The sequence below is a fragment of the Polyodon spathula genome, chromosome 5, assembly GCF_017654505.1.
Source record: "Polyodon spathula isolate WHYD16114869_AA chromosome 5, ASM1765450v1, whole genome shotgun sequence".
Classification (NCBI taxonomy): Eukaryota; Metazoa; Chordata; class Actinopteri; order Acipenseriformes; family Polyodontidae; genus Polyodon; species Polyodon spathula.
In genome coordinates, this window is record NC_054538.1 from 370,570 (window position 1) to 393,941 (window position 23,372).

The window sequence follows — 23,372 nt, forward strand, 5'->3', positions numbered from 1 at the left end:
ATACCGTAAGGCGGCAGACTCGAAATTCATACTCGAGAAAAGAGTTAGGGTTAGGGTCAATACTTTGAGAATTTCTTTTTCTTCATTTTTGGTTTTTTAATTTACACTTTTATAGATCCAGATCAATCTCAATCTTTCTCTAGAAAGCGTCCCACAAAGAAGGCTTTTAACTGCTAGTTGTTGCTGAGCATCTATAAATAACTGAAGAAAAAAGTGAGCGGTTCAAATTCAGCCTGGTAACTAAGAACGCTGGGTTGTGAGTGGGCATTGGACACTATAGCAAACAAAATTGATGCCAAAACAGAACCTGGTCAAGCTGGATGTAGAATGTAACCTTGTCTCCCCTGCTTGTTTGCCCTCTGTAGTCACTGCCCCCTGTCCTGTCACTGGACCCCACCCTGCTATAGTCACTGCCCCTTGTCCTGTCACTGGACCCCACCCTGCTGTAGTCACTGCACCCTGTCCTGTCACTGCCCCCTGTCCTGTCACTAGACCTCACCCTGCTGTAGTCAATGCACCCTGTCCTGTCATTGTATCCCATCCTGTCCTGCTACTGCACCCCACCCTGCTGTAGTCACTGCACCCTGTCCTGCTACTGCACCTCACCCTGCTGTAGTCAATGCACCCTGTCCTGTCACTGGACCTCACCCTGCTGTAGTCAATGCACCCTGTCCTGTCACCTGACCTCACCCTGCTATAGTCACTGCCCCCTGTCCTGTCACTGGACCCCACCCTGCTATAGTCACTGCACCCTGTCCTGTCACTAGACCCCACCCTGCTGTAGTCAATGCACCCTGTCCTGTCATTGTATCCCATCCTGTCCTGCTACTGCACCTCACCCTGCTGTAGCCACTGCACCCTGTCCTGCTACTGCACCTCACCCTGCTGTAGTCAATGCACCCTGTCCTGTCATTGTATCCCATCCTGTCCTGCTACTGCACCTCACCCTGCTGTAGTCAATGCACCATGTCCTGTCACTGCACCCCACCCTGCTGTAGTCACTGCCCCCTGTCCTGTCACATTGTAAACACAACAAAACGGTGGCACTCGGGTCGTGTTCTGCACACAGAACTATAACCCTTGAGCAGTTCTGTCTGGCAGTGTACCAGGGAACCTACCACTGTCTCAAGCTAGCTTTCAAACCAGATGCATTGAGTACCACTGGTTTAGACTCCTTCATTTAGCTCAATGAGTCTAGAGGATTTTTACTGTAAGATAACAAAAACACTTTATTCCATTGGAATGCTCTATGAATTTCCAGTACTTCACTTAGCGTTTACACTTGATGCTAAATTGATGCTTCTGTCATTGAACAGTGTCATTTAATGTTTCATGTCTTGCTCTCTGTCTTGGCATGCAACTCCCTACAGACAATTAAAAGAAAATGAAATAGACTACAATTTAGATGTGTCCAGTATGTATTAAAGAAGCTACACTAGACTACAATTTAGATGTGTTCAGTATGTACTGGTATGTACACAGAATGTATTTTGTGGGCATGCAGTCAAGACTTACTTGATAAGGGTAAAGGGTCACCCCATTGGCTCTTGACATAGACCAGGTCCCATCCAGATACTGATGTGCCTGAATGGGGCCCGAGGCCAGGATGTTGCCGTTGCCTGGGCTGCTAGCTTTCCCAGCATGCCCGGGGGCTCCGTTCTTCTTCTCGATGCCCAGGCTGTTGGGTTTGCTGGAGTGCTTGCCGGGCGGGGAGCTCACGTAGCCAGGGCTGGTGTAGGTGGCTGGGATGAAAGACCAGTCCCGAGGTCCCTGCTGGCCGCCCACGCTGCGGGAGCCCCCTAGTGAGGGCATGTTGGAGGGAGGGGGCGATCCTGGAGAGCTGTCGCGCTGCTGCAGGGCGGCAGCCTGTTCTAGCGTCAGCACCATCTGAATGGCCTCCTGCTTCAGATGGTTCAGGTGGGTGGCGCAGACGTCACAGCGGCTGTCCTTCTCATTCCAGGCCTTGCGGGAGGTGTTGGGGACTTGGAGTTTGTCATGAATCAGGGCAGAGAATGAAGGGTCCTGTGAGAGAGACAAAGGGATTATCTGTCATTAAAGCAGTCCATGTTTAATGGGTGTAGCATAGTGATGCACTGAAAGTGTGGATTATCTGTCATTACAGCAGTCCATGTTTAATGGGTGTAGCACAGTGATGCACTGAAAGTGTGGATTATCTGTCATTACAGCAGTCCATGTTTAATGGGTGTAGCACAGTGATGCACTGAAAGTGTGGATTATCAATAATTACAGCAGTCCATGTTTAATGGGTGTAGCACAGTGATGCACTGAAAGTGTGGTCCGGATGCAATCTGTAGTATGGATCATGGATTTGTTCTAGAATTAGCAGTGCTATATATCAACATGTTCTCCTGTTAGAAATATTTATTTTTTATTATTATTGCTTTGGTTAGTTTGTTTTATATGTGCTGTCACTATGATTGAGTGCCTAGTGATCAGGCATTAGGGTGTCCAAGGACACACGAAAGAATATGAGATCTCAAAGATTCACTTGGGTGTGAGTCACCCTGGTAACAGAAAGCACCCATCACACCTATACATGAAGCATCATGTCTGAAAACAATACAAAAACATTACAGACTGTAGGGTATTATATAATGCAAACACAATACACACTGTAGAGTATTAAACAATGCAAACACAATACATACGGAATCATGGAGCTTTACCAATCCAATGTTAATACACTGTACATTCCTACATTCACTCTTTATGTAAGGCTGATATGTAATGGTTCATTTTCCTATTGCCAATATCTTTCCATTTAGGTCTCCCACAATTTAGCGGCACTGAAAGAAATGCTATAAAACTGACTTTCCCTCAGAGTGGATTTGTGTTACTATAAATGAGTATGAATACTTTCACTGAGAGTGGATTTGTATTAATATGAATGAGTATGAATACTTTCACTGAGAGTGGATTTGTATTAACATGAATGAGTATGAATACTTTCACTGAGAGTGGATTTGTATTAATATGAATGAGTATGAATACTTTCACTGAGAGTGGATTTGTATTAATATGAGTATGAATACTTTCACTGAGAGTGGATTTCTATTAATATGAGTGAGTATGAATACTTTCACTGAGAGTGGATTTGTATTAATATGAATGAGTATGAATACTTTCACTGAGAGTGGATTTGTATTAATATGAATGAGTATGAATACTTTCACTGAGAGTGGATTTGTATTAATATGAGTGAGTATGAATACTTTCACTGAGAGTGGATTTGTATTAATATGAATGAGTATGGATACTTTCACTGAGAGTGGATTTGTATTAATATGAATGAGTATGGATACTTTCACTGAGAGTGGATTTGTATTAATATGAATGAGTATGGATACTTTCACTGAGAGTGGATTTGTATTAATATGAATGAGTATGGATACTTTCACTGAGAGTGGATTTGTATTAACATGAGTGAGTATGAATACTTTCACTGAGAGTGGATTTGTATTAATATGAGAGAGTATGAATACTTTCACTGAGAGTGGATTTGTATTAACATGAATGAGTATGAATACTTTCACTGAGAGTGGATTTGTATTAATATGAGTGAGTATGAATACTTTCACTGAGAGTGGATTTGTATTAACATGAATGAGTATGGATACTTTCACTGAGAGTGGATTTGTATTACTATGAATGAGTATGAATACTTTCACTGAGAGTGGATTTGTATTAATATGAATGAGTATGAATACTTTCACTGAGAGTGGATTTGAATTAATATGAATGAGTATGAATACTTTCACTGACAGTGGATTTGTATTAATATGAGTATGAATACTTTCACTGAGAGTGGATTTCTATTAATATGAGTGAGTATGAATACTTTCACTGAGAGTGGATTTGTATTAATATGAATGAGTATGAATACTTTCACTGAGAGTGGATTTGTATTAATATGAGTGAGTATGAATACTTTCACTGAGAGTGGATTTGTATTAATATGAATGAGTATGGATACTTTCACTGAGAGTGGATTTGTATTAATATGAATGAGTATGGATACTTTCACTGAGAGTGGATTTGTATTAATATGAATGAGTATGGATACTTTCACTGAGAGTGGATTTGTATTAATATGAATGAGTATGGATACTTTCACTGAGAGTGGATTTGTATTAACATGAGTGAGTATGAATACTTTCACTGAGAGTGGATTTGTATTAATATGAGAGAGTATGAATACTTTCACTGAGAGTGGATTTGTATTAACATGAATGAGTATGAATACTTTCACTGAGAGTGGATTTGTATTAACATGAATGAGTATGGATACTTTCACTGAGAGTGGATTTGTATTAATATGAATGAGTATGAATACTTTCACTGAGAGTGGATTTGTATTAATATGAATGAGTATGAATACTTTCACTGAGAGTGGATTTGAATTAATATGAATGAGTATGAATACTTTCACTGACAGTGGATTTGTATTAATATGAATGAGTATGAATACTTTCACTGAGAGTGGATTTGTATTAATATGAATGAGTATGAATACTTTCACTGAGAGTGGATTTGTATTAATATGAGTGAGTATGAATACTTTCCCTGTGAGTGGATTTGTATTAATATGAATGAGTATGAATACTTTCACTGAGAGTGGATTTGTATTAATATGAGTGAGTATGGATACTTTCCCTGAGAGTGGATTTGTATTAATATGAATGAGTATAGACAATATGTCCTCTTTGAACTAAGACACAGTCTTTTGATGAGTTGGTGTGACAGAGTGTGGCAAAGTGGCTAGTGGAGGGGAACAGGTATAGCGGTGATGCGATGCAGGAGTGACGGGCAGACAACAGTTTCCAGTGAAAAGGTGCTTTTATTTATAATCCAGGTCTGGTGACCGTTAAATAATAAATCCCCGGCTATACACAACAATGTGTAAAGCACGGGGATAGCAATAATAGGACACAGTCCCGAACAAAACGAACACACGGTCACCAGTCCTGGGTGAGTGCAGACGTGCTTGTGGTGGGTGAAGACACTGTATTTCGTGACGGTTCCGTGCATTGGTGATCCGGATTGTGCTGACCCTGGTCGACAGCTCCGGACCGGTAAGTTAACTGTCTGGTGGTGCAAAACGCAGACAATTACAAAACAAACACAACACGCAATTCCTCTTTACAACGAGAGCTCCTCTCTTGATCCTTCTCTCTCCAAGCGTTTAACCCAAACGAAGGAGAAGACCAGCGTTACCCTGGCCCCTATATGTAATCCCGCATGATATCGAGATAAACGGTTGCAGCTGCCTTATTACTTGCAGCTGCCTCTCGTTTACCTCTCAAATCAATACGGTCTTACAACAGAGTCGCGCTTCCCTCCAGGCTGACCCACTTCCCTGACCCGGAAACGAACTGTCAGGCCAGCCCTTCCAGATACTTCTCCTCTCGTTCTTTAGCGCCCTCACAGGTTGGGAGGAAGATTCATCACCAGAACTCATCTTTCCGTCACACAGAGATAGAATGATTCTTGGTGTTAGATCTCCCTCTCGACCTGCAAGACAGCTGCATAAAAGGAGCAGAATGCCCTGGACTAAATGGCACGATATTTTATTCCCAGGGTTAGGTGGAAATCAGCTATCTAGAAAGGGGGCAAAGCTACAGTATAGGATCTCAATGACCTGGACGGAAAACGGTGGGGCATCCGTGGATTGGAGGAGCGAATGCGCTCGTTGACCAAGGGGTCATGGGTGACGTCATACAAAGGGGACGTAGTGATGTAATCTGTTCCTTTGTGAATGATTATGTTAAATGACCAGAAGGAGAACCTGTGCTGTGAAACGTGAATGTTTTGTTTGTTGTTAATAATACTGTTTGTAATTATTTGGATGGCTAACATGATCCGGAGCTGTCGCCAAAGGCCAGCACTAAACCCGGATCAACAACACTGCACTTTTGTTGTCACTAAAGAACTGTATTCACCGCGAGCACTAGAGCACGCACTGTGGACTGGTGTTTGTGTTTGTGATTGTGTTACATGTGAGAGAACTGAAAGAGGACTGTTATTATTTTGGGGCAAACCCACAGATTATAAATAAGCAATACACACCACTGTATTGCTTCATTAACACTGTTATTGTTTACTGCTATTAGCCATCAGGCATTGAATTCAATTATGTCCTTGATATAGTTAATAGCTCTTTGTCATCAGGAATATTTCCTTCTTTAAAAACCGCCTTAGTGAAACCTTTACTTAAGAAACTGAATCTGGATAGTTCAGTTCTAAGTAATTTTAGACCTATTTCAAACCTTCCTTTTTAACAGAGGTACTTGAAAAAGTCATTTTTAAACAAATTAATAGTTTCCTTGGAAATCTTCGAGAAATTTCAATCAGGATTTTGCACTAACCATAGCACTGAGACTGCACTTGTCAAAGTGGTAAATGATCTGTGTGTAAGTACAGATTCTAAGTGTTTATCTGTTCTGATCCTTTTAGATCTGAGTGCTGCTTTTGATACTGTGGATCACAAGATTTTAATTAATCACCTTAGAGAATAGGTGGGCCTTTCTGGTAGTGTTCTACAGTGGTTCATATCATAGTTAATGAATAGACAGTATTTTGTTGTCTGTGGAGAATCTCCATCTGGACTAGCTAATGTTACACGTGGTGTTCCGCAGGGCTCCATTCTTGCTCCCATGTTATTCTCTTTATGCATGCTGCCACTCGGGGAGGTTATTCGTAAACATGGGGTGAATTTCCACAGCTATGCAGATGACACACAGATTTATATATCTGTTAAACCAGGTGACACAATAGCTATCAATGCCCTTTTCAAATGCCTAGCTGATATTAGAAGCTGGATGACTCAGAATTTCTTACAGTTAAATTCTGATAAGACAGAAGTCTTACTTTTAGGCTCTAATCAACAGCTGGACTCGACAAATATTGACCTAGGTAAGCTAAAATCAAATGTAAAATCTGAAGTGAAAAACCTGGGGGTTATTTTTGATTTTGCACTTTCCTTTGAACCACATATAAAATACATTACTAGAGCGTCCTTCTATCATTTAAGAAACATTGCAAGTGTTAGATCATTCTTGTCCTTGGATGATGCAAAGAAATTAGTACATGCTTTTATTTTTTCTACAATTATAATCAATCTGTACTGAACCGAGTCAATATCTACAACAGTGAATTATAATCCATGTGTACCGAACCGAGTCAATATCTACAACAGTGAATTATAATCCATGTGTACCGAACCGAGTCAATATCTACAACAGTGAATTACAATCCATGTGTACCGAACCGAGTCAATATCTACAACAGTGAATTATAATCCATGTGTACTGAACCGAGTCAATATCTACAACTGTGAATTATAATCCATGTGTACTGAACCGAGTCAATATCTACAACAGTGAATTATAATCCATGTGTACTGAACCGAGTCAATATCTACAACAGTGAATTATAATCCATGTGTACTGAACCGAGTCAATATCTACAACAGTGAATTATAATCCATGTGTACTGAACCGAGTCAATATCTACAACAGTGAATTATAATCCATGTGTACCGAACCGAGTCAATATCTACAACAGTGAATTATAATCCATGTGTACCGAACCGAGTCAATATCTACAACAGTGAATTATAATCCATGTGTACTGAACCGAGTCAATATCTACAACAGTGAATTATAATCCATGTGTACTGAACCGAGTCAATATCTACAACAGTGAATTATAATCCATGTGTACTGAACCGAGTCAATATCTACAACAGTGAATTATAATCCATGTGTACCGAACCGAGTCAATATCTACAACAGTGAATTACAATCCATGTGTACCGAACCGAGTCAATATCTACAACAGTGAATTACAATCCATGTGTACCGAACCGAGTCAATATCTACAACAGTGAATTACATTCCATGTGTACCGAACCGAGTCAATATCTACAACAGTGAATTACAATCCATGTGTACTGAACCGAGTCAATATCTACAACAGTGAATTACAATCCATGTGTACTGAACCGAGTCAATATCTACAACAGTGAATTACAATCCATGTGTACTGAACCGAGTCAATATCTACAACAGTGAATTATAATCCATGTGTACTGAACCGAGTCAATATCTACAACAGTGAATTATAATCCATGTGTACTGAACCGAGTCAATGCCTACAACAGTGAATTATAATCCATGTGTACTGAACCGAGTCAATGTCTACAACAGTGAATTATAATCCATGTGTACTGAACCGAGTCAATGTCTACAACAGTGAATTATAATCCATGTGTACTGAACCGAGTCAATATCTACAACCCCAATTGAAAAGCAATGAAGACGAGTTAAAAACGATGCTGAACTGTATTACAGAGGAGCATGGATTCATATTGAACCCCAATTGAAAAGCAATGAAGACGAGTTAAAAACGATGCTGAACTGTATTACAGAGGAGCATGGATTCATATTGAACCCCAATTGAAAAGCAATGAAGACGAGTTAAAAACGATGCTGAACTGCATAACGGAGGAGCATGGATTCATATTGAACCCCAGTTGAAAAGCAATGAAGACGAGTTAAAAACGATGCTGAACTGCATAACAGAGGAGCATGGATTCATATTGAGCCCCAATTGAAAAGCAAGGAAGACGAGTTAAAAACGATGCTGAACTGTATTACATAGGAGCATGGATTCATATTGAATCCCAATTGAAAATCAATGAAGACGAGTTAAAAACGATGCTGAACTGCATAACAGAGGAGCAAGGATTCATATTGAATCCCAATTGAAAAGCAATGAAGACGAGTTAGAAACGATGCTGAAGTGCATTACAGAGGAGCATGGATTCATATTGAACCCAAATTGAAAAGCAATGAAGACGAGTTAAAAACGATGCTGAACTGCATAACAGAGGAGCATGGATTCATATTGAACCCCAATTGAAAAGCAATGAAGACGAGTTAAAAACGATGCTGAAGTGCATTACAGAGGAGCATGGATTCATATTGAACCCCAATTGAAAAGCAATGAAGACGAGTTAAAAACGATGCTGAAGTGCATTACAGAGGAGCATGGATTCACACTTAACCCCAGTGGAATTATTGGTACAAACAAAATGAGTTTATTCTTACAGTTAAAACTCTGAATGCCAACTTTTAACAACACAATTCTCAGCGCATAATGATACTGTTGCTCTGTTCTAAACAGCTAAAACCAGCTGGACTCTCATGCTGTCCTTCACTCACTGCACAGGTGTGCATGTTGAGTGGCTCTGATGTGCCCACTTGGTTTGCAATTAAACAAAAGGGGCTGCATGCCAGCACCCAGAACACCACTTTCCCAATGAGTGCTTCATGCTATGTGTTGACTGATGAGGGCATAAATCCAGGTAATTAAGGGTTGTCCATGGCAAAGGCGGAACTATGCTGAATAAAACCACACATGCCTGCTGGCACTGGAAACCGCTGAGTTTTTTAAAAGGTAGGCTTTTCTTTTTACAGATTATCTTCCACACAATTTGAATGGTTCAGCTCAGGATTGCGAACGACCAACTGCTTTTGCTATATTATTGTGTGATCTGGTATGCAGATGAACTACAAAGTGCCTTGAACTATGAACTAGGGTTCATATAAACAATCCTCTTATAGTATCATATTTATAATGTTAGCATATGAGGACTGGCCATCAGATATTATTTTGTCTGCATTGACATCAATACAATTAAAAGAGAGAACAACCTCTAAACAACACAGAATTACAGCGATAGGGATCAGCTAACAACCTCTCCCTCAGGCGCTGGAGAAAAGCGGGGCTTCTCCCACTCAGGCACACACAGCAGGAGCTCCTCCCCTTCTGGTTGTAGTGGGGAAAACCAGCAGGCATGCTCCCTCTGCTTGTGGGAGCAGTAAACCGTCCTCCCATGGAGGCAGAAGCAGAACCAGCAGGTACTCTTCCTCTGCTGGTGGAGGCAACAACATTTCCAATGCAGGCCACTCCAGTTCCGGCACAGGCCACTCCAGTTTTGCCACAGACAGCTCTGGGTCTGCACCACACAGCAGCTCCTGTCTCTCTTGCTGCACACGGAGGTGCTCTCAATGCAGGCAGTTAGCCTCCTGGTTAGCCTTTAACAGTGCCTGTCTTGCTGCTTCCGTACCAAATAACACAACACAGGGTGCAAGTCTAAATTTTGTTGTCAGACAACAGCCCCACTTCTGGTACCACGATGTGAAAGACTGCCCTCTGGTCACAAATTTCTTTCCCAAATAAACACTTTAGTCACAAGATGCGAGAAAATGCAGTAGTGTGTGTTTATTATTTACAATTCAAAATAAAACAAACAAAACAAAACCTAACCCGATCTCGGGCCCTATCTAAACAGTTGATGTTCCTACCTAATAACGAGGCAGGCTAAGCCTGTTATGTTGTCAGCAAAACCAAATCACAATCCAAGTCATAGTCCAATCTCAATCCAAGTCATAGTCCAATCACAATCCAAGTCATAGTCCAATCACAATCCAAGTCATAGTCCAATCACAATCCAAGTCATAGTCCAATCACAATCCAAGTCATAGTCCAATACCTTTTCCAATAGTTCATTTTCCAGTTCTCACAACACTCGCAATAACAATCCAACTCGCCAACTCGCCAACTCGCCAACCAAACTCCTAACATCACCCACCTTGAAACACACAGACTTACACCTTTTAAACATCACTAATTAGTCCCCTAATTAGTCTATTGACTAAACCTGCAGTTGATCCTGACTCCAAAAACCACTACTGGGTCCTAATGCCCCCATGTATGGTCTTTGCTAAACAAGACATATTTATTTTAAACCAGATTTAATTACTTTTTAGTCTCCCTTATTTAACACACCATTATCATTTACCAGTTTATCAATTAACCTAAATTTAGTTTTAACCTCAAGTACATTATATTATTCAATTTCTTTGTTTACCATCCAGTTCGTTTATGTTCTCCTTCACAATGTATGTATGTATGTATGTATGTATTGTGACAGAGTAGGGGGAATATGTGTACAGAGCAGAGGCTCTGCACATGGCTGCATGTGTGTTTGAGTGTGTGTCTGGTGATGAAAATTGTGTTTAATTGTTTAATTGAGTGATTTGAAAAGTGTGGAATGCGTCCAGGTGGTATTAGAATGATTGGTTGCCAATTACCCCTGGTCACGCACTATAAAAGAACAAAGGAAAGAATGTTTGGTGGTGAGCAAACTAGGAGTCTGGTCATGAGTAATTGTGAGTACTGTGTGTTGGGAGTTTAAACAACTGTGTGTACAAACTGGTAACTGTGTTTTTGAAACAGGTAAAACACTTAGCAGGCTCATGCTAGTGTACTTTAGTTAGGCTATTGTTTTTGTGTTTTGTTTGAGTGTGTGTGTGTGTAAATAAATATACTATAGCACACTGGTAAGCCAGTCGTTCTAAATGTCAAGCTTCCCTGCTCAAGCACTGGGAAAGTAGATGTCCTCCCCACCCCCACCAGGAACATTATTCTATTGGCTGTACTTTTCATTGTGTCCTTCAAGCTGAATCAACCTAGTGCATCGTTATTGAATGAACTCTGTCTCTATCCCACTCCAATTTACAAGGCTCCCCTGCCTGTTTCCGTACTCCAGCACGTTTGCAGGTTTACTGCCCTGGAACAAAGACAAAACGAGCCTGTTTCTTTAACCATTGCGAGCTAGAGTTTCTCACATAGTAAATTACCAAAACCATCCCAAGCATTGAGAAAATTAACAATAAATGTAAAAATGAAATACTCTATAGGGCAGGCAGACCGAGGCTTCATCCGTCTGCAAAGACTCAATTCGAGCCCTCAAGCATACACTCCATTACCCCTGTAATGATGTTCAATGTTTTTTGATCATTAAGACACCATGAAGCCATAACTCACCTGGCCCTTTCACTGTCCACCACTGGTGACAGCTGGGTTTGATGCTGTATCCAGCAATACGTGTTTAAAGTGCAGCTCGATTCGACTTCTCTCAGCACCCCCACACTGTCCCTTTCTATTTAAGATATACCATGTTGAAAACTAAATGATCATATCCTTCTGCTCCATATAGAGTGTATTAGAAAAACAACCTGTAATGCACTAAAATTGATATTACTGCAGAGGTTTTACTGGAAGATGCTGCACAAACGATAAGGTTCAAGTGTCGTATTTTTATTTAAAAACTCACCGTGATAGTGCCAGACTTGGGTGAGGGGTTACATCCTGTAATGCACTGAAATTGAGATTACTGAAGAGGTTTTACTGGAAGATGCTGCACACAAGATAGGGTTCAAGTGGAGATAAGCCTATTCTCACCATCAGTTAAACTAAATGTTTATTGTATACAAAAATACCCAATATTTAACATTGAGGATTTACATGCCTGTCACATTAATATCCCCTAAAAATGGAATGCAGATCAGAGCTCATACTTTTGCAATAAGATAAACAATCTCCAATTCTGTTTTTAATCGTCTGCTCTTTTTTGCTCTAGGATGAAAACCTGTCTGCTGCTTACCTGTTCACCAGTTCTGCCAAGTCTAGTGAATACTGTTTGTTTCCAGGCACTATCAAACAGGTGAGGTAACACTACAGACAAACGTCAATGAATAGAAACAGACAAGCAAACAACAATGTTCTGGTACAACATCTAGATCCCATAGGAAATGTATCAGTCACACAGAGGTAAACAAAGACTCCAAACAGCAACTGAGGAAGCAGATAAATCGCATTCCAACAATGCTGCCGTCTCCGCGTTGCTTGGGTGGTTTTCACTGTTGGTGAAGCTGAGTGAAAATAAGACCTGGAAAACATACAGTCCTACACATTTCTATCTAACACTGCACGCCTTACACCGAAAGAGTTCCATTTCTATCTAACACTGCACGCCTTACACCGAAAGAGTTCCATTTCTATCTAACACTGCACGCCTTACACCGAAAGAGTTCCATTTCTATCTAACACTGCACGCCTTACACCGAAAGAGTTCCATTTCTATCTAACACTGCACGCCTTACACCGAAAGAGTTCCATTTCTATCTAACACTGCACGCCTTACACCGAAAGAGTTCCATTTCTATCTAACACTGCACGCCTTACACCGAAAGAGTTCCATTTCTATCTAACACTGCACGCCTTACACCGAAAGAGTTCCATTTCTATCTAACACTGCACGCCTTACACCGAAAGGGTTCCATTTCTATCTAACACTGCACGCCTTACACCGAAAGAGTTCCATTTCTATCTAACACTGCACGCCTTACACCGAAAGAGTTCCATTTCTATCTAACACTGCACGCCTTACACCGAAAGAGTTCCATTTCTATCTAACACTGCACGCCTTACACCGAAAGAGTTCCATTTCTATCTAACACTGCACGCCTTACACCGAAAGAGTTCCATTTCTATCTAACACTGCACGCCTTACACCGAAAGAGTTCCATTTCTATCTAACACTGCACGCCTTACACCGAAAGAGTTCCATTTCTATCTAACACTGCACGCCTTACACCGAAAGAGTTCCATTTCTATCTAACACTGCACGCCTTACACCGAAAGAGTTCCATTTCTATCTAACACTGCATGCCTTACACCGAAAGAGTTCCATTTCTATCTAACACTGCATGCCTTACACCGAAAGAGTTCCATTTCTATCTAACACTGCACGCCTTACACCGAAAGAGTTCCATTTCTATCTAACACTGCACGCCTTACACCGAAAGAGTTCCATTTCTATCTAACACTGCACGCCTTACACCGAAAGAGTTCCATTTCTATCTAACACTGCACGCCTTACACCGAAAGAGTTCCATTTCTATCTAACACTGCACGCCTTACACCGAAAGAGTTCCATTTCTATCTAACACTGCACGCCTTACACCGAAAGAGTTCCATTTCTATCTAACACTGCACGCCTTACACCGAAAGAGTTCCATTTCTATCTAACACTGCACGCCTTACACCGAAAGTGTTCCATTTCTATCTAACACTGCACGCCTTACACCGAAAGAGTTCCATTTCTATCTAACACTGCACGCCTTACACCGAAAGAGTTCCATTTCTATCTAACACTGCACGCCTTACACCGAAAGGGTTCCATTTCTATCTAACACTGCACGCCTTACACCGAAAGAGTTCCATTTCTATCTAACACTGCACGCCTTACACCGAAAGCGTTCCATTTCTATCTAACACTGCACGCCTTACACCGAAAGAGTTCCATTTCTATCTAACACTGCACGCCTTACACCGAAAGAGTTCCATTTCTATCTAACACTGCACGCCTTACACCGAAAGAGTCCATCACTGTACTTTATCATTTGGAAAGAAGTTAACGTCTAAAATGAACTGGAAATTAGAGGCTTAGTTTTCACAGATTGTTTTTGTTTTTATGAATATACATTTTCAAGCCAATAATTAATTGTGGGAGATAAAGTTTTTGTGTTAATTTTAATAGAGCATTGACAATGCTATAAGACTATTTCACATTCTAGCAGTACTTGAAGGTTGCGTGAGGTTATTAGCAATTAAAAGGCTTAACTAATTACCGTAATAATAGCTTTGGTTGCTCCATGCTAATAAATGTATGTGCTTTTATAGCACACATATTTCATTGTGCTCCTGGCTTGCATTTCTTTTTTTTGGGTTTGTGAGGAACGGATTTTGCAGATTCTGTAGAGCACCAGGGAGGGTCCTAGTTGACACACGCATCCCCCGATACATGTCCCTGTCTAGCCGTGTTTTTTCGCCCTGAAGCTGGAGGTCAACACAGATCTGAATGGCTCCACTGCAGACCCGCAGATGCCCTATCTGCCACAGGAGTCGCTGATATGCTGTGAACTGTGGATTTCCCTGCTGACTTAAGCACTCCCTACCCGGGCGGTGCTCGGCCAATTGTGCACTGCCCCTGGGAACTCCCGGTCACGGTCGGCAGTGACATAGCCTGGATTCAAACCAGAGATCTCCAGGCTATAGGGCACATCCTGCACTCCACATGGAGCACCTTTACTGCACCACTCATGAGCCCGCACATTAATTATTTTTCGACAGTGTACAGAGAGGTTTGAGAAGCCAGTCCCAGAGCAGGCAGAGCCCCTTCAGCGCTGTCACCACTCTGCCTGCCGTGCTGAATGTGAAGCACACATGGGGATTTTAAAACTCAGGTGCAGAATTTATTAGAGGGCAAAAAAAAACACATGCTATTTTGAAACTCAAAGGAATTTACTAGGAAAGTGTTTTTATCAGCAGTACGCTGCTGGAAATGTACTTTGCACCAGATCAGTGAATTATCTCGCAGATCAGTGAATTACCTATCAATGGCTATCGCTAGCTTATTCCCAGCTCTGTTGTGTTTCTCAAAGCATCAGTGAACATCACACTTTCTCTCTATTGCTGCCTCTGGAGTGCTACCTTATCATCTCCACAAATCTTTGCAGAACAGCTTCATATGTCTCATTCACTGTTATTGTTGAATTATAGGAAACAGTGGCTTTAGGACAATACCCATTTGATGACCAAAACCATTCATAGCTCACAGGAGACAGCATTAGTTTGCGGTGAGAGCATGTAATAAAGGGATTGTGCGCTGCCTGAACCTCATAAGAGGAACCTGTTTAGGTAACTGTACAAGTTCCATTGCATCTCTATAATGTGTTGGGCTTTAACTGAATATTATGCAAAACCCCAAATTACCTGATCCAAATTTTACAAAGCAACTCAAATGTATGAAGTTCTGCAGGAAAGGGATGTTCATTGGATGTACTTAGTACCTCTTTCTATGACAAATAAACATTGCCTCCAGGTACTGACCTGCTATGGGACATTTGAAAGTCTTGGGCTGGCACTGACAGCCATCTGCAGTGGTCTTTGTTACATGCATTACAGCCGTGTCGTGCTGGCCTGCTCACAGGACACAGACAGCAGAGAAGGCTGGTATCCCTCAAAGGATCAATCTCTTGAGTCCCTGCCTGGTGTCAGATTGAACAGGATACAGACAGCAGAGAAGGCTGGAACCCCTTGCTGGATCAAGCTCTCGAGTCCCTGCCTGGTGTCAGATTGAACAGGATACAGACAGCAGAGAAGGCTGGAACCCCTCGCTAGATCAAGCTCTTGAGTCCCTGCCTGTTGTCAGATTGAACAGGATACAGACAGCAGAGAAGGCTGGAACCCCTCGCTAGATCAAGCTCTCGAGTCCCTGCCTGGTGTCAGATTGAACAGGATAAAGACAGCAGAGAAGGCTGGAACCCTTTGCTGGATCAAGCTCTCGAGTCCCTGCCTGGTGTCAGATTGAAGGTATTCTTATTCATTTTGGAGGGAGTCTGGAGCGTTCAATAGAACTGGAGTGTCACAAAGCCAGGCAATTTGCCCTCCATGTACAAGTACAGATGTGGCGAAAAGTTTTGCACCTCCATCTAGAATGAACTAATTTTGCTTCATAAAGTCAAATGAAACCTGATTAATAATGTTCTGTTAACATATTGTATTACACTCCACTTTGTAGTAATTAAATGACGTGTTTCAGAGTCCAGTTTTTATGAGGGTTTTCATAGGGGTATGTTATGGTTGATGAGCGCCTTCATCACAGGCAGTTTTACAAAAGAATCCCAAAAAGGCCTGCACAGGGCCCATAAGCAGCTGTCATGCCATGTCCGTCTGTATCAGCTAAACCCAGACACGTGAGCGGTCTGTATCAGCTAAACTCTGACACGTGAGCGGTTTGTATCAGCTAAACCCTGACACATGAGCGGTCTGTATCAGCTAAACCCTGAAACGTGAGCTGTCTGTATCAGCTAAACCCAGACACGTGAGCTGTCTATATCAGCTAAACCCTGACACGTGAGCGGTCTGTATCAGCTAAACCCTGACACGTGAGCTGTCTGTATCAGTTAAACCCTGACATGTGAGCTGTCTGTATCAGTTAAACCCAGACACGTGAGCTGTCTGTATCAGTTAAACCCTGACACGTGAGCTGTCTGTATCAGTTAAACCCTGACACGTGAGGTGTCTGTATCAGCTAAACCCTGACACGTGAGCTGTCTGTATCAGCTAAACCCTGACACGTGAGCGGTCTGTATCAGCTAAACCCTGACACGTGAGCTGTCTGTATCAGTTAAACCCTGACACGTGAGCTGTCTGTATCAGTTAAACCCTGACACGTGAGCTGTCTGTATCAGTTAAACCCTGACACGTGAGCTGTCTGTATCAGTTAAACCCTGACACGTGAGCTGTCTGTATCAGCTAAACCCTGACACGTGAGCTGTCTGTATCAGCTAAACCCAGACACGTGAGCTGTCTGTATCAGCTAAACCCAGACACGTGAGCTGTCTGTATCAGCTAAACCCTGACACGTGAGCTGTCTGTATCAGCTAAACCCTGGCACGTGAGCGGTCTGTATCAGCTAAACCCTGACACGTGAGCTGTCTGTATCAGTTAAACCCTGACACGTGAGCTGTCTGTATCAGCTAAACCCTGGCACGTGAGCGGTCTGTATCAGCTAAACCCTGGCACGTGAGCTGTCTGTATCAGCTAAACCCACGTGAGCTGTCTGTATCAGCTAAACCCAGACACGTGAGCTGTCTGTATCAGCTAAACCCAGACACGTGAGCTGTCTGTATCAGCTAAACCCTGACACGTGAGCTGTCTGTATCAGCTAAACCCAGACACGTGAGCTGTCTGTATCAGCTAAACCCTGACACGTGAGCTGTCTGTATCAGCTAAACCCAGACACGTGAGCTGTCTGTATCAGCTAAACCCTGACACGTGAGCTGTCTGTATCAGCTAAACCCAGACACATGAGCTGTCTGTATCAGCTAAACCCTGACACGTGAGCTGTCTGTATCAGCTAAACCCTGACACGTGAGCTGTCTGTATCAGCTAAACCCAGACACGTGAGCTGTCTGTATCAGCTAAACCCTGACACGTGAGCTGTCTGTATCAGCTAAACCCTGACACGTGAGCTGTCTGTATCAGCTAAACCCTGACACGTGAGCTGTCTGTATCAGCTAAACCCAGACACGTGAGCTGTCTGTATCAGCTAAACACTGACACGTGAGCTGTCTGTATCAGCTAAACCCTGACACATGAGCTGTCTGTATCAGCTAAACCCTGACACGTGAGCTGTCTGTATCAGCTAAACACTGACACGTGAGCGGTCTGTATCAGCTAAACCCTGACATGTGAGCTGTCTGTATCAGCTAAACCCAGACACGTGAGCTGTCTGTATCAGCTAAATCCAGACACATGAGCTGTCTGTATCAGCTAAACCCAGACACGTGAGCTGTCTGTATCAGCTAAACCCAGACACGTGAGCTGTCTGTATCAGCTAAACCCAGACATGTGAGCTGTCTGTATCAGCTAAACCCAGACACGTGAGCTGTCTGTATCAGCTAAACCCTGACACGTGAGCTGTCTGTATCAGCTAAACCCTGACACGTGAGCTGTCTGTATCAGCTAAACCCAGACACGTGAGCTGTCTGTATCAGCTAAACCCAGACACGTGAGCTGTCTGTATCAGCTAAACACAGACACGTGAGCTGTCTGTATCAGCTAAACACTGACACGTGAGCTGTCTGTATCAGCTAAACACTGACACGTGAGCTGTCTGTATCAGCTAAACCCAGACACGTGAGCTGTCTGTATCAGCTAAACACTGACACGTGAGCGGTCTGTATCAGCTAAACCCTGACATGTGAGCTGTCTGTATCAGCTAAACCCAGACACGTGAGCTGTCTGTATCAGCTAAATCCAGACACGTGAGCTGTCTGTATCAGCTAAACCCTGACACGTGAGCTGTCTGTATCAGCTAAACCCTGACACGTGAGCTGTCTGTATCAGCTAAACCCTGACACGTGAGCTGTCTGTATCAGCTAAACCCAGACACGTGAGCTGTCTGTATCAGCTAAACCCTGACACGTGAGCTGTCTGTATCAGCTAAACCCTGACACGTGAGCTGTCTGTATCAGCTAAACCCAGACACGTGAGCTGTCTGTATCAGCTAAACCCTGACACGTGAGCTGTCTGTATCAGCTAAACCCTGACACGTGAGCTGTCTGTATCAGCTAAACCCAGACACGTGAGCTGTCTGTATCAGCTAAACCCAGACACGTGAGCTGTCTGTATCAGCTAAACCCTGACACGTGAGCTGTCTGTATCAGCTAAACCCTGACACGTGAGCTGTCTGTATCAGCTAAACCCTGGCATGTCTTCTCTGATAAACATGTTTTATTTTTACTTACATTAAACCTTGAGTGAAACCGGATTGAAATTGCAGCTATTCTTCAAACGACATCCTGGTTTCATTTAGTTGTCTAAAGTATGAAGGCAGCTTTGCAGTTTGTTTACAGTATGGGAAATAACGCTCATTTTGAATCTACAAATATTTTTGATGGCTTCTCTTTCTAATTAGATAACAAATACGGCTGAACCCTGTATTGACTACTGGCCCACCTGTCCTGTTCCCCAGGAAATGCCAGGTTTCACACTTCAATGAAATGACTGTCACAGAAACTCTAGCAAAATAACTACACAGTGCACTCACATGGGATCTTTTGGAAAGGAACCTTGCCTTGGTCATTTTCCAATTTTGAAATGTGTGCAAACAGATCGAATAAATACATTCAAGCCATCAGGAGTGTTTACTCCTAGCGGCTCTGCTAAAAAGAAACACATCAAAATTCAATGTCTGGCATTTTTGTGATAAACCACTACCCACGTAATTAAGCTTTGACAGAATGAATCTGTGACTTGGCCAGTGTTATAAATCTAGGGCCAGTCATGTAAGTGCTGGCTGGATGAGATCACAGTAGAGGGCCCTCCTCCTGGCATGTTCTTATCTGGGCTTGGCTGCAGCATCAAAAGAAAAGCACAGGCAGAGCCATGAAGCACAGTTGCAGATTAGAAGGCTTTGCTTGTACTGCAGCTGTGGTCAGGTCCAATATTTACCCTCCTCTCAGGTTTGTAGCAGCGAGATAAAGGAACAGTTTTTTTATAACACCCTCTTGTTTGCTGAGGAGCTCATTTCTTAATCTAGCCTGTGGTCTATAAGGCAATCGTCACAAACAGAACTTTGAGTACCACAGATACACAGACGGGAGAACGAGATTTGTGTGAGCTGTGTTACTTTGTTGCCACTAGGCTCTCCCACAACCCTGTTTAAAACCTGTATGTTAGATGGGTACAGTTCTGCACCTTTTATGCATTTCAATTTTCAAATCTAAGTTTCAAGAAGTCAACAAAAGTAAGGGTGAGAAGATAAAAAAGACCTCCTGAAGAGCCAGATGTGATTTCATTGTGTCAATGAATGAGCACTCGCAATGACTTGGTCTCTTTGTTTTACAGCCATCAACTGCCTGAACAAACTCAATTTCTTTGCATCCTGCCAGTTCACTGTAGCACTCAACTCAAATGCAGGTTGACTCAATGAGGACTGATTCCTAGGGTGAATGGAAAGTGGGGTATACCTGCTGTAGCAGTGTTTCTCCTTTGTGTATAACGCTAGAGAAAGAAAGTTTTTTACTGAGACAGCCCAAGATCTGCAGGGAGAGTCTGCTCTGGGTCAGGGGGTGAAATGTATTGTTACTTCTACTGCTTCACAATTACTGGAAGGTGAAAATGAGACCCAGCATGATCCAGACTCTTTAAATTCTGGGCCACCAGCACATCCCGGACAATAAAATGCCTGCTGACAATTGAAAGATCCATTCGTCTCGCTCAGTCTCAAAAGGCTGCGGGTTAAATTGGGAATTCAGAATTTGTTAAAAGGGGAATTGTGAAGTTGTTACATTTTATTGTAGGACCCTTTTGATCGTGTCTCATTCAGGTACGCCTCAGATGAGTACCCCGGGCTCAGCTCAAGCCCCGCTGACTAAGGCAACATGTCAAAGCTTGCAGGAGCTGTTGTTAAACATTAAAAGATAATCTGTGTTGCTCTAAAATCAAGGATCCCAGTGTTTACTATACTATGTCCAAATGTATATACTGGAACTGAAACCTAAGCTGCTGGCCTAACTAAAATCTTTGAAATTATGAATTCTGACGCTGACAATGGATTTGTGATCTTAACAAGTAGATCAAAAAAACGTCCTCGGCAGTGTGCTTAAAACTTTGTAAAACAGTCCTGTAACAAAAATCTTTGGTGTTTTTCAGTCTTTTACAAATGTATGTTGCATATTGAGTATGTGCTTAATATCAGTACAGTTTACACTAAGAGGGATAATTTCTATACTTCTACACTGCAGCAAATACAGACAACTATCAACCAGTTCATACAGTCCTGTCATTGCAAAGCATTTGAAACTGTTCAACATTAAGCAGCATCCAGTATAATCGACCAGCCTGAAGTCTATAAAAAAGAGAGCCTTTATATTTGCAGAGCAGCAAGGCCTCTTTGTCTTGACAATTCTCCAAAATCAACAAACCTCAGCTCCATAAGAGCCCTCCAGTTCACCCCCTGTCATTTCCCATCCAGAAGCACATTCAGTGTCCTGCACGCCACATGCACTGTGCAGTGAAAATAACCCTTTGATAGGATACACAGCTCCACTAGTGTAACTAAAGCTAGGTACTTTTGACTACTACAGCCAGCGATAGTGCAACCGTGAAGCAAGAATAAACAAGGTGCCACTCACCTGAGGAAATGACAAGGAAACAGCCAAGAGATAAGAGACAGAAAATTACAAATAAACACTGTTTCCATACCTGCACAGCATTGCACGAACCTGCACAGCATTGCACAAACCTGCACAGCATTGCACGAACCTGCATATCATTGCACGAACCTGCACAGCATTGCACAAACCTACATAGCATTGCACAGACCTGCACAGCATTGCATGAACCTGCACAGCATTGTATGAACCTGCACATCATTGCACAAACCTGCATAGCATTGCAAAAACCTGCACAGCATTGCACGAACCTGCACAGCATTGCACAAAACTGCACAGCATTGCACAAGTCTGCACAGCACTGCACGGACCTGCAGAGCACTGCACGGACCTGCACAGCATTGCACGAACCTGAATAGCATTGCACAAGCCTGCACAGCACTGCACGGACCTGGACAGCACTGCACGGACCTGCACAGCATTGCACAAACCTGCACAGCATTGCATGAACCTGCACATCATTGCACAAACCTGCATAGCATTGCACAAACCTGCACAGCATAGCACAGACCTACACAGCACTGCACAGACCTGCACAGCATTGCACGAACCTGCACAGCATTGCACAAACCTGCACAGCATTTCACGAACCTACACAGCATTGCACAAACCTGCATAGCATTGCAAAAGCCTGCACAGCATTGCACAAACCTGCACAGCATTGCACAAGCCTGCACAGCATTGCACAAACCTGCATAGCATTGTACAAACCTGCACAGCATTGCATGAACCTGCACAGCATTGCACAAACCTGCACAGCATTGCACAAACCTGCACAGCATTGCACAAACCTGCACAGCATTGCACAAACCTGCACAGCACTGCACAAACCTGCACAGCATTGCACAAACCTGCACAGCATTGCACGAACCTGCACAGCATTGCACGAACCTGCACACCATTGCCCAAACCTGCATAGCATTGCACAAACCTGCACAGCATTGCACAAACCTGCACAGCATTGCACAGACCTGCACAGCATTGCACAAACCTGCACAGCATTGCACGAACCTGCACACCATTGCACAAACCTGCATAGCATTGCACAAACCTGCACAGCATTGCACGAACCTGCACAACATTGCACAAACCTGCACAGCATTGCTCCAACCTGCACAGCATTGCACAAACCTGCATAGCACTGCATGAACCTGCACAACATTGCAGGGACCAGCACAGCATTGCACAAGCCTGCACAGCATTGTACGAACCTGCACAGCATTGCAGGGACCTGCACAGCACAGCACAGAGAGAAAGTAAAGCCACAGCAAAACTGGAGGTCAGTTTTCTCTCTTCACCCCACTCCCTCCCTAAATAGATATGTCCTGCATGTTTATTTCAAGTGAGATTCCTTTCAGCAGGAAATTCAATCTCAGCAGCAATTTTAAATGAGCTACATGCCTGATTTGTTCACAACGCGTGGTAAAAAAATAAAAGACTGTGCAAATGTGATCCCCACTGTGACTGGAATACAGATGAGATCAGACCTCTAAAAGACCCTGGACGCAATTGGTTAAAGCCAGCCTTGTTGCAAGAGCATTCCATAATGTAATAGTGTATAAAATCGTCCTATTAGGCTTGACTTATAAAACCAACAACAGTACAGCTGTTGAATTTCAGCGTATTACCAGGGCCTGCTTGTTAGACTCGCCATTTATAAAAAGATATGCAACTCAAACCCCTCTTTGATGT

At 42.7% G+C, this 23,372-nt stretch overlaps 1 protein-coding gene across 1 annotated transcript in view; it reads right to left on the reverse strand.

The window, feature by feature from the left end:
- LOC121315372 (kinesin-like protein KIF26B) overlaps nt 1-23,372 on the reverse strand; it is a 180,388-nt gene that overhangs the window by 99,631 nt on the left and 57,385 nt on the right. The window contains exon 3 of the mRNA XM_041249397.1: nt 1,516-2,022. Coding sequence (XP_041105331.1) covers nt 1,516-2,022 — 507 coding nt within the window. The remainder of the gene's footprint in view (nt 1-1,515; nt 2,023-23,372) is intronic.